Source organism: Mustela nivalis (genome assembly GCF_964662115.1).
Source record: "Mustela nivalis genome assembly, chromosome: 17".
Classification (NCBI taxonomy): Eukaryota; Metazoa; Chordata; class Mammalia; order Carnivora; family Mustelidae; genus Mustela; species Mustela nivalis.
In genome coordinates, this window is record NC_139036.1 from 39860787 (window position 1) to 39872891 (window position 12105).

The window sequence follows — 12105 nt, forward strand, 5'->3', positions numbered from 1 at the left end:
TCAGAGTCAGAGGGGCCTGCCATCACCACTCTGCTGACAGCCTTCTCCCAGCCCGAGACCCCCATCTGCTCCATTCACCCCCTAACGCTAAGGAAGCTCCCTCTTCCTGCTGCAACGAGGAAACGTATTTCACACGAAACCAGCACTCATACACTCACACTGTGCAGGACAATGGCACCTGTGCCCCTAATTGCTTGAAGGTCTATACCTCACTCCTGCCTCCACCCCCCCCCACCCCCCCCACCCCGCCACCCCCGTTCAGAGTACAGGGCACAGCCCCCTTTCAGCCTTCATCAGGGCTGCAGGCCTCCCACCCCGCAGGGAAGTCCTTCTAACTGTAGCCTTTCCCCCTCCTGCTGCCTTATGGTGTATTGCCTTCCATCCTGGGGCTGGTGGCATAAATCTCCTTCCTGCCCGGAGGGAGACACCGTGGCCGGGACCCTCTCCGGCACAGCCTGCCCGAGGCTAGCTCAGACCCATCCACACCCACATCACGTCTGGCTGCAAGAGTTCTCAGCGCCCCCTGCCAATCTCATGGTTCCAATTTTCCCACCGATTACCCAAGACGCAGGCATCCCAGGGAGAAGCAGCTGTTGTACCCAGATGTGGGGACATTGACTGAAGGAAGAAACCAAGAATTCTCACTAACGGATCTAGCCCCAGAGGGTTTCCTGGACCAGGCAGTGCAGGTTGGAGTGGGGTGCGGAAGGGGCAGATGGACAGGGGCACGGAGTCCAGAGAAGTGACAACTCAGGGGGCCTACCTTCCTTCCCCGCACCTGCCTTCAGTGGCAGCTCCAGGGACCCAGCCCCAGATAAACTGAGGTGAGGATCTGGATTTCAAAAAACACTAAAGAGGTTTTCTCATGTATGCCCCTTCCTCCGGGAAGACAAAAACGACTTCGCCCTTTCAGTCATTCCTTGGACGTGAGGAGGACAAAGACAAAGCAATGACTATTTCTTAAAGGTTTCCAGTGAGCTAGGAACTCTACCTAAATTACCGCATTTCATCCTGGTACCCACCCTGCAAGAAAAACACTGTCATGGGCCCCAATTTACGGAGGAGGAAAATGAGCTTCAGAGGCAAAATGACTTGCCCCAAACCACAAACCTCTGTCTGACTCCAGAACCCGAGCTCTTGACCCCTGAGCTAAGCAGCCTCCCCTCTAACCTCCTAAGGCCTTGGCTGTCTCCCCTCTTTCCAGCCTGGGCTCCAGGATATATCATTTCTGAAGGACAATAAGTGAAAGAGAAGGCTTGGTTTCTGTCTCCTTCTACCTCATCCTTGGGGTGGGAGGCAGAAGAGGCTAGGTCTGGGCTGCGGATGGACCAGGGACCTGGGGAGAGGATCTCCTGAGCTTCATCTTTAAGTGAAGTCTGGCCCCTGGGGCAGGGGTAGGAGGTGGGAGGACTGCTTTCCTGCTCTCCCACCTCCTCCAGGAAGCCACTCACAGTCCCCTTCTAGTCCCCTTCTTTTAACTTCCAGAAATCCCTGAGTACCCAGGCCAGGGAGAGTGTTAAAAGTCAGGGGACCAGCAAAGTGAAAATCCAAGTCAGTCCTAAAAGCCTCACTCTTCCTCAGAGCCTTCTCTCTTAGAAAGCGGCTGGAACACAAATTGGGACGCATCAGGCCAGCTGAGCCCCCACCCCCACTTTACCCTCCCTCGGTGGGGGTGGACTGGGCAGGGAGCAGCCCAAGAGAGCAGGCAGAAGGGCTGAGTGTTTCTCTGAAAGGGCTTCAGTGAGCCGTGGAATGCCTTCCCAATGAGATGGAATCGTTAATTCTTCCCCAATGAGGCAGATGCCGGTGCCTAGGGTGACGCCACGGATGCCCGCTGTGTCTGCAATTATCACTCACCCTGGGGGTGTGGGGAGGCAGCAGGACACCCTCCCACAACCACCTCCTAGGCTCGGCAGAAACATCTCCAGCTAGGCCTCTCCAGAGCGGCCTCTGGAGTTGGGCTGCTCTGCGGGGTCTCTGGGTCTGAGGGTTCCCTGCAGGGCCCTGGGTCTGGGGTCTCCAGCAAGCTCTATGGCTGGGGTGGAAAAGAAGCCAATGTGCTGGGATGGGGAAGTCTGCGGAGGCGAGAAAGGCAGGCTTGGGAAAAACCCAGCTCCTTTCCAATCTTGACAGAACTCCATGCCGGGACATGCAGTCAACTGGGCCAGGTGGTGGAGGCTACCGGGAACCAGAAAAAGGTTGTCGGGGAGAGGAGCAAACCTCGGGCAGTGCCTCCGAGGAGGAAAATAAGGACTGGATTATAGTCCCTGAATGGAATGGAATGTAGAAAAGCCAGTTCTGCCTGGATAGAAAACGTTGAGTTTATGATTCAGACAGCTGAATCCTCTGGCCACTCCCTTATCCAGCCTCCAGGCTGAGAGGGTAGACTTTGGGCAAAATGTGTCTTTGCAGCACAGAGGACTGTTTGTAGTGTGTGTGTGTGTGTGTGTGTGTGTGTCTGTGTCTGTGTGTGTGTCTGTGTGTGTGTGCGTGCCTGCCCTCACACGCATGTGCCAATATTCTCTTGGGCCAGTTCTCCATTTTTCCAGGTTTAGCTGGAAATTGGAAATATTCTTCCCACCCTCTTCGTGGCAAGGCATGTTTTATCTCAGGAGAGAGGAAGAAGGTAGAGTTTGTGACAGCTGGAAGAGACCTTAGAGATTCTCCAGTTCCACCCTCTTTTTTCATACCAAGCACACTGAAGACCAGAGCAGGCAACTAATTTGCCCAAGGTCACACAGCAGTAGGGAAGGCAAGCCACCTAATCCTGGTCCCATGCTGGCTCTTCCCACTGCACTTCACCTCTTTGCTCTGGGGAATTGAAGAGTGACTACCCAGTCCCCTTTTCCTCCCCAGCAGGACTGGACCCCTCTCTCTCATGCACCCCTGTACCCTGTACTCAGCCAGCCATAACAGCTACAAGAGTTAAAGTGCATCTACCAAGTGCCTCAGGATGGCCCAAAGGTCATCGCAAAGGTCATGCCCACAGGTCCCCTGCCCTTAGGTACAGCACCAGCTTACTCATGTTCACATATACCTGTCATTGAGGTCAAAGACCACCAGAGCTCCCCACCTTGGAGTGTCCCCTCCCCCCACACACACCCCGGGAGGCTTTCTTTCCTATCTAACCTCTATTCCTCCTACTACAGCGTGGGCCTGTTTCCTTTCAAGCTGTCCTGGGCAAAGATAGGGGGGAGGGGAGAAGAATATTTTCTCCCCCCACCCCAAGCCCTTCTGTCTGCCCACCCGCAACAGAGCGGATGAGGGCAGGGCGTCCTCGGGTGGCTGGGCCCTGAGCCCAGTGCGTGCATGAGGCATGAGGAGCACACTGGGGGAGCAGCAGCCTGAGTGTGGGAGAAGCAGCTCTTCTGGGAATTGTCCCTGCAGTTTCTCATCCCCTGCAAAATCCTAAGTCTCAAGGTTAGGGGAGGGTCTTTTCTGGTTTCGGAGACTTCTGTTCTCTCTGCCACACCAGTTACTGGGTGTTTACTATGTATCAAGCCTTGTGCTGGACATTTTCTTCTATGATTACATTTAATCCTCAAAGCAATCCTATGGTCACAAACAAATCTGCCCCCTGGGACAGTCCCTTCCTAAGACTAAATCTAACCTTGATCCCTCTTGCTCCATTTCTGCTGGCCCGGTCCTCCTCGGTAGCAGCGGCCATCTCCGCTTCTGTCTTCAGATACTCTTGCCATGACTCAGTGGCCCCACATTATCTTCTCCAGGATGCCAACCTTTACCCCAGCCTTGCCCCATGTGATGGGCATTATAGGGGCCAAAGCAACAGAAGCAGGACTGGGGTCTTGGATCCCTGACACTGGCCCGTGCCAGACAGAGCTCTGGTCAGGAGGTAGGAGAGGAGGCTCTGGGGGCAGTACCACCCAGAGGTGGGGACAGAACCGGAGGCAGCAGATTCTCTCTCCCTCATGATGTCTGTGACCCTTGTAGGGAGCATGGGGCTTCACCTTCAGTGTGGCAACTAAGCAGGGCCCAGAGATGCAAAGAGCTAGCTAGCCTTCTCTGTGACCAGCTCTCAGGTCCAAATTGCAACCTACAAGCCCAGGGGACTGTGCAGAAGTGGGTAGGGCTGCAAGACACACCCTGATCTGCCCTGGGCTGTGGGGGGTGGGGAGCTGACACCGGAGGAGGGACTCTTACACCTGGCTGAGCATCTTGGCATCTAGAGGGTGCTCAGGTCCTGGGAATGGAGGAGGGAAACCCCCAAGCCAGCCTCAGCTGGGTTTCATACACTCCATGGTAGCCACAGGCAACTTCAGTAAATTCACACAGCACTTGGCTTCCCTATTTGAACCTTCTGTAGCAGGGGTGATGAGGGTAAGGATCCCCTCCATTGAGGCTACCCCCTATCCTGCCTCCAGCATATCTGGAACCCAGGGGCCAGACCCACCTCCTCAGGAAATGCTCAGGCCTCAGCTTCCACCCCCCTAGGAGATTCCAGCAGTGAAAGCATGGGCCAATGGGCAAGGGAAGTCGGAATGGTGGGTGGGACTCTGGTCCTTGTGGGTGGCACCTTCCCCCTTCAAGCAGGCACCATTAATATATGCAAAGCATATGCAAATCACCCAGAAGAGAGACACAACATCCACGGAATGTCAGAAGAGACCTTGGAGATGATCCAGCCCACACCCCCTCATTTCACAGGTGAGGAAAGAGGCCCACTTCAGGCAGGGACTTGTTCAAGGTCACTCGGACATTTGGGTGCTGAGGAAGAGTGGGAATGAGCTCCCTTTACTCAGAGTCTAGTGCTCTTTCCACGAGAGTCCTGTCTTTTATATGGGAGGTCGACAAGATGGCAAGAGGGCACAGGGCTCGGATGGGGCTCCAGGAAGGCCTCCCAGAGCCCAGGGGTGAGGGGTGGGGCTAGGAGCCGTCCCTTCCCACCTCTGAGCCTGGAAACTGCTGGGGTATGAGGGGAAGAGCGTGGACAGGGCAACAGTGATGCCTGTGACTGTGGGTGACCAGAGGGGCGGAGGGACCAAGGCCAGAGGTGCTGGTTTCCGGCAGCCAAGCAGCAGAAGGCGGCAGGAGAACTGGAGTGTCTGAAGCCCAATGTCAGGGCAAGGTGCCCGCTGTGATGTGGGGAGGGGGATGGTTTCCTTGTTACACACACACACACTCCTCCAAGGGCTCAGCAGCCCCCTTCCGCTTGGACTCTGATATCTATGGCACCTGACAGACCATAATAGTCAACCCGGCCCCATCCCTTCAGTGGCTGCGACTGCCCTCCACCCCCCAACTTGGCTTCTCCCACCTTCCAGACAGTCCTAGAAAGCAGGACCAATGCTGGGGGGAGGAAGACAGACAGATGGGAGGAGGGCAGACAGAGTGAGCAAAGGGGAGACAAGGTTGGGGGAGAGAGACAGAACGAAGTGCAGGGCCGGAGAAACCAAGGGGCAGAGAGAGGGGAGGCCGGAGGAAGAAGTGGGGGAGACACAGGGGCAGGGTGGGGGGATATGAGAGGGGGAGGGGGAAAGTGGGAGCAGCAGAGCAGAGAGAGAGGACTGCAGGCCTCTGGGACTGAAGCAAAGCCGGAGCCTGGGTATCGGGCATAGGAGCCCCACCGAGGCCTCGGGACTGTCTGGCAGGAGTTGGGGACCAAGCCCCTTTCCCTCTGCCCACCTCCCCAGCAATTCCTGGGCTGCCAGGCAATCATCCTCCTCTGCCTCCCTCCCTCTGCCTCTCTCCCTTGGGGCAGCAGCCAAATCCAAAGCCTTCATCTCTGCTTTTCAGAGCTGGGAATGAAAGAAGGGGAAGCGAGTGCAGCCCTCAAACCCGCTGACGGCCAGATTTTTATTATCTTTGCTCGAATGGGCCCTAGGAAGCCAACAAGGGATTCTTCAAAGAGCATCTGAGTGCCTCATTGAAGCCCGCACCTGCACCAGCCCACCCACGACAGGCAGTCAGAGTTTGGGGGGCACAAGCTGTCCCCCACCTCCCACCAAGCCCAGAGACCAGACTCAAGGCTGCCAGGAACCTCACCCTCAGCTCTCTGTGCCTAGGCAGGGGCCACTGGCTCAGGCAACCAGGCTCCAAGGCCACACCCAGGCCTGCTGGGCCTCTGAGGCAGTCTCTGTCCCTCTCTGGGCCTTGAGGACACAAGCAAAAGAAGAAACTGGATCTCCTTGCCAGGGCTAGAGGAGATAAGTGCTCAGGATTCCTCGAAAGAGAAGCTTTTATGGCAAGCCCTAGGTCTTTCCCCTGAACTCTCCACCTGCACCCCCCAGACCAGCCCCCTCTGCTGCCTCCTGACTCCCCCTTGTAGGACCCCACCCAACCACAGCTTCCCCTCCATTCCAGAGCCCCAGGCCCACCATTCAGTATGATTCTGAACCCCAAATCCCCCTCCCTCCATCCAGACCTTCAGCCCCAGCTCCCTTCTTTCCCTAAGACCTGACCTGGAGTGGGGGTGGGGCTCAAACAGACCCGGTACTTTAAAGAGCCCAGCCCCCTCCCTTCTAAGCCAAGGTTGGCACTGTGCAGACAGAAACCATGCCACCCCCACCCCCCAGGTCTGACCACACTGTTGAGATCGATGCCCGCAGCCAAAGAAGGAATCAATGGTTCTAATTAAACCCTTTTTCCAGGGTGGGTCCCTGGGAAGAGAGAGAGAAAGAGAGAGCGTCTGAGGCTCTGTATCCCAGCACACAACGCTGTACCCAGTACATCTTTAAGAAACCTGGAGCTCAGCAGGAATCAGGCCACAAAGACCCCAGACATCCCCCACCCACCCACCTCCAGCCACATTAGACAAGGAGCAAACAGAAGGCCTGGGGTGGGGGCAGGTGTCCTGATGGCTCATTCCCAGGGATCCTTCCCCTAAGAGAGTTCCCCCAGTTCCCCCTCTCCACTCAGCCCCTGAGGACCACAGTTGCTTCTTCCAGATCCCCAGAGCACAGGGGGGACCCACATCTCCATCCCAGCCCTGAGGGTCATCATAGAGAATCGGCCATCATGGTAAGGGCGGAAAGGAATGGGGCGGCTGGTGGGGGGGGCACTGGACAAAGACCCTCTTGTCCCCAAGGCACGGTGGCAAGAAGCCAGGGCAAAGCCTTTGCACTCGCTGCCAATGGTGCCTGGGTGCCAGGCAATCTGGGTGGAGGGTGGGAGGGATCTTATTCTTGCGACCCCCTCCCTTTACACCCCAAGCCTTCACCCCCAAGCCTTCCTTCTACACGAGGCCACCAGCTAAGTCTCTGCCCCAACAACTCTTGGCTCGCCCGGAGCCCTCCTTCCGGTGTGAATACCAGGCCCTGACACTTGCTCACAGTGGCCCCAACACCAGCCAGAACTAGCAAAAGCCTTCCTGCAGAAACCCAAACTGTCCCCCACATACACACACACACACATACATACACACACACAACCGCTCGAGACACCACCGCGACAGCTGCCACCAAGAATGACAGAGCTTCACATTTTCATAGTGACAGTTTCCATCAAATGCAGCATCAATTCTTGAAAACCAGCAAGAAGGATAGGGAAGGGAATGAGAGAAACTGAGGCATGAAGTTAGACAGCAAAGCAGTTGGCTCAAGGTCACCCAGACCAAGATACCCATAGTTGGGAAGAAGGTATCCAACCTCCAGCCCCACAAAGTGCTCAAATCCCACACCAAGGAACGTTTGGACCTACAAGTCCCAAGTCTGGTCAGCTATACACCCCCACCATGTCCTCATCTGTTTCCCCTTCCCCCAAAACAACAGTAGCTCCGACATATCCTGAGAAGTCTTTAGCCAGGAGCCCTCCGCCAGCGCCACCGAGGGGGAGGAAAACACTTCCCTTAAAGTTGGGGGCTTCAGGACCTCCTGCTTCCATAGTATTTGGAGAGAGGGAAAAACATCCCGGGACCTCCTCCTGGCAAAATCCTTGCTCCTGCTCACCTGGCTCCCCTCGGCCCCCGGGGTCCCTCGATCCAGCCTCCTCCCTAGGAGATCGGGCGCTGCCCTCAGCGGTCCTCTCCCACCAGGCCAGGGCAAAGCGCCGGAGGCACTGCCAGGGCTGCATGGGGAGGGGTGGGGCGGGGGGGCTAGCACTAGCAGCCGCACACGCCCCGCCGGGCCCTGCCAGCCGAGCTGCGGAGGCACCCGGCCGGCCCCCTCTGCTTCCACCAGCATCCTGCTGCCCCCACCGACAGGACTCGGAGCTGGCCCCGGAGCTTCTGACGTAGCAGGGGGGTGCGTGGGAGGGGAGGGGGGGCTATGGCGCGTCCCCTCCCCAGCCCCGCCCTCTGCCCCTCAGCCTCTGGCGGTCCCTACCTCCTCACTCACCCAGGATGCTCTCCCCAGCTGGGGGCGCCCTCCCCTGCCCTCTGGCCTCCGCAGGGGGAGGGCTTAAGATCAAATAGCCCCTCCCCCAGCCCCTCCCCCTTATGGCCCCTCCCTACCCGCCAGCTGAGCGGGGAGCTGGTCCCCTGTTTCTGCAACTGCTGCCTAGGCTCGAGGTCTCCAGGGCTAGGGCCTCGAGGTGAGGGGGGTGGGGGGGTGGAATACAGACTTGTATCCTGGCAACACAGCTAACCCCAGAATGCACTCATCCCCTTCCTTCCCTGGGGGGCTGGCGCAAAGCGCCTACCACCACCGTCCAAGCGCGTTCACCCCATTCTGGGACCTGGGGGAAAGAGAGGCCTTTGAGGCTCCCCGCCACCCACTTCTCTAACCCCTTCGCCTCCCCACCCCCCATCCCCCGCATCCTCCTCTTCCACCACCACGGATGGACCACTCCCCTCCCCCACTCCTCTCACAATCCATCCCCCTTCTTCTCCCCACCCCTCCTTCCTCCAAACGTACCCCTTTAATTTTTCACCCCTCGGGCCCTCTCCCCCGGGCATCACGAGGCCCTCCCCGCTTGGTCTCCAGCCTCGCCAATTCCTGACCCCCTCTGGTCCCAGGACTCCTGTCGCTCGGGTCCTTCTTCCAAGCCAGCACGCCGCGGTTCCCTGCAACCCCCCCCCCCACCCCGGCCACCTGCGCCCCGAGCATCCCTTGCCCCACCGGCCGCCGCCTCCCCAGTCCGGCCGCCGCCCCCGCCCCCGGCCGAGGGGAAAACACACAAAGAAAACAGAAATACCTTCCACTTAAGCATGGAGGCACATTAGGGAGGAGAGAGACAGGGACATGCCTTGGGACGGAGCGTTCCCCATCGGGCGGGGGCGCGGGGGGCGGGGGCCCCGGGCCGGCCTGCCTGGCGCTCGCCCTCTCGCCGCCTCGCGGACTCCTTGCTCGGCCCCAGCCCCGGGGCGCGGTGCCAGGCGGGCGGGCCGGGGGCGCGGGCCCCGCCGGGGTGGACCAGCTGGGAGGGCGCCGGCGGCCGGGCGTGTGGGTGCGCGCGCGCGCGGGCGTGTCACCGAGTGTGCGAGAGCGAGTGTGTGTGTCTATGTGTGTGTATGTGTGTGTGTATGTGTGCGGGGGGCGCGCGCGCGGGCCGGCGCGGGTGTGTCACTGCGGGCGGGAGCGCGCGCGGCGCGGGTACCCGCGTGTGGCCGGAACGTACAAAGGGCCGCCGGGGGTGGCGGGGAGCGGAGGAGAGGAGGGGGCGCTGCGCCTCGCGCCCTCCAGCTGCACAGCGGGATCCCGCGGCGCGCGGCCGGGCCAGGGGTGCGGGGCGCGCTCACGCTCCCCTCCACTCCACCTGCTTCTCCCACCCCAAGCCATCCTCGCACCACCACCACGGAGACAAATGCCTCAGGCCGGGGACCAGCCTCGGAGGAGAGGGGTGCACCTCGAGGGTGGGGGACTTCTCGGTCTCCGAGCCCTGGCTCGCCAGGGGATTAGGAGGCATTCGGGGAGGAACAGGGCAGGGAGGCAAGCGGAGCTGAGGGACCGGGTAACCACTTTTCAGCCAAGGTGACCTCCGAAGGCCACAGTCGCCCCATGCAGGGAGAAGCTGGACCCTCTTCGGCCTCTGCCGGGGTCGCCCCCCTCCACCCCACTGCTTAGACTCGGCTCAGCCTCAGGGATCCCGTCCCCCGGCGCCCCCTGCTGGGCTGTGTCCTTGCCCCAGCTCCGGTTGCGGCCCCTCCTGCAGGCGTCTGCTGGAACTGCAGAGGCCAGTGCTAGGATTGAGGGGAGCCAGCTCCTCTGTCAAGCAGCACCCCAAAGGAGCGTGCTCCAGACCCTTCTCACACCTCGCTCGGCTCTGCCACGGCCACCTCCAAGGCAGCATGCGGAGCGCTAGCTCTGCCCCGCCCCCGCTTTATTCCCACCCCTCCCTGTCCCACCTTGGCCTACCTGTTGGCTCAGCAGACCTCTGGCTCTGACCAGCACTGACCCTGACCTGCGCTCCAGAGCTGGTTGCTTGCTTCCTCTCTCCCGCCCGCTCTCTGTCCTGTCCCTCCTCTCGCAAACTGCTCTTGGAGAGGAGAAAGTGGACTGAGTCCCCCTGCCCCTTTTCGTTACCTTCCCAAAGCCACTTTAGATGGAGCAAGAAAGGGGCACAGGAACTCTCTTCAATATAGGGCGTCAGGCAGGCAGCAAGACAGGAGAGAAGACCCCACCCCAAGTGGTGCAAATGACAAACCGGTTTCCCCACTTCCTGGTCTACCCAGGTTGCAAGCTTAATCTAGGCTCTCCCATTTTCCTGCCCACTCCCAGGCCTGCCCCTGGACCAGCCACATGCCTGGCTAGGGGCAAGTCCCAGATGCCCCTCGAGATTAATCTCCAGGTGCAGTAGCTTAGCCGGCAGGGCCAGGGGCCCTTCCCAGCTCCAGCAGGGCTAGCTCGGGAGGACAGCCAAGAGCCGTGTCTCAGACACACCGTCTGGGCACACGACCCCAGCAGTCGGCACCCTGACTTCTCCCATTCCCGGCCAGCTGCTCTCCCTCTGCCAACTGGACAGTGCCCATCTTTTGGCCTCAACGCACAGCAGGCACTCTTCCAGCTCCCTGCCTGGCTGTCTGCCCAGGATGGGCATGGGAGGCAGCGGGCCCTGTGTAGGGGAGGGGGTGGTGTAGGGAGGGGTGGCTTTCCCCCCGACTGCTCGGACACCACCTCCCACGCCTCTCAGAGCCTCCAGGCTGGGGACTCAAGCTTCTGTGCCTCCATTCAGAAGTCTGACTCAACTGCACAGAGTCCATCCCTTCCTCTCCCTTCAGGTTTCCCCTAAGATGGGGTCTCTTCCCTCCCTCACTTTGTGCACAGCTAAGGAGAAGGGAATCAGCAAGTGCTTTACTCAGATTCTCTCATTTAACCCCCTCAACAATCCTGCAGAATGGGCACCTTTGGCCCCATTTCAGAGATAAAGAGTTGAGACTCAGACAGGAATAGCCATGTGTGTCCACTCTAAGAGTGGCACAGCTGAAATTCAAACCCAGATCTGCCTGACTTCAAAGCTCTCAGCATCTTTCCCATCATCAGCAGCACCTTCTGTGTGCACTGCCAGAAGCCGGGGCCAGCCTCGGTGGATGGAAGAGAGCTGGGCTCAGGAACGTTCAGTTATGTCAAGGTTAAGGAACTGGGCATTAGCCCTGGATGATGACAGGAAAGACGCTTGCCCAGTCCCATGGAGATTTTTCTGCCCTTAGGATAAATGCCAAGGAGCCACTGGTTTGGAGACTGGATGGAAAGGCTCTATGAATCAGCCCCCAGAAACTGGGAAGAGTTCCAAAGGTGTCAGCAGGACAGTGCATCCATCTTTCCCCACCCTGACGTGACCTCCTGCATCAGGAGGGCTCCAGGATCCTGACGTGAGCCCAAGGCGGACACTTAGCCACTGAGCTAAGGAGCTCCAGGCACACAGGAGCTCACTTAAAGAGGAACACTTAACGTTTTTTTTTTTTTTTTAAGATTTTATTTATTTATTTGACAGACAGAGATCACAAGTATGCAGAGAGCCAGGCAGAGGCAGGCAGAGAGGAGGAAGCAGACCCCCTGCTGAGCTCGATGCAGGACTCTATCCCAGGACCCTGAGATCACGACCTGAGCCAAAGGCAGGGGCTTAACCCACTGAGCCACCCAGGCTCCCTGACCCTTAACATTTCTCATCGTCTGCTTAGCCTTGATTTCATTTGACCCCCTATTCCCCTGAACTACTTCATCCACACCCACACAACCCAGGACAGCTGGGTCCCATAGAGGGGTGAGAGGA

At 58.9% G+C, this 12105-nt stretch overlaps 1 protein-coding gene across 19 annotated transcripts in view; it reads right to left on the minus strand.

Annotated features, from left to right (window-relative positions):
* Positions 1–9428, minus strand: part of SRCIN1 (SRC kinase signaling inhibitor 1) — a 67356-nt gene extending 57928 nt beyond the window's left edge. For 7 of the 19 annotated variants that reach the window (XM_082704886.1, XM_082704889.1, XM_082704887.1 and 4 more), the window contains exon 1: positions 7905–8154. In XM_082704886.1, the coding sequence (XP_082561012.1) occupies positions 7905–8028 (124 nt within the window). In that variant the 5' untranslated portion in view covers positions 8029–8154. Of the gene's footprint in view, positions 1–7904; positions 8155–9090 lie in introns of those variants that run through there. The other 12 variants (XM_082704881.1, XM_082704884.1, XM_082704880.1 and 9 more) reach the window with 8 other exon arrangements.
* Between the last annotated feature and the right edge of the window lie 2677 nt (positions 9429–12105).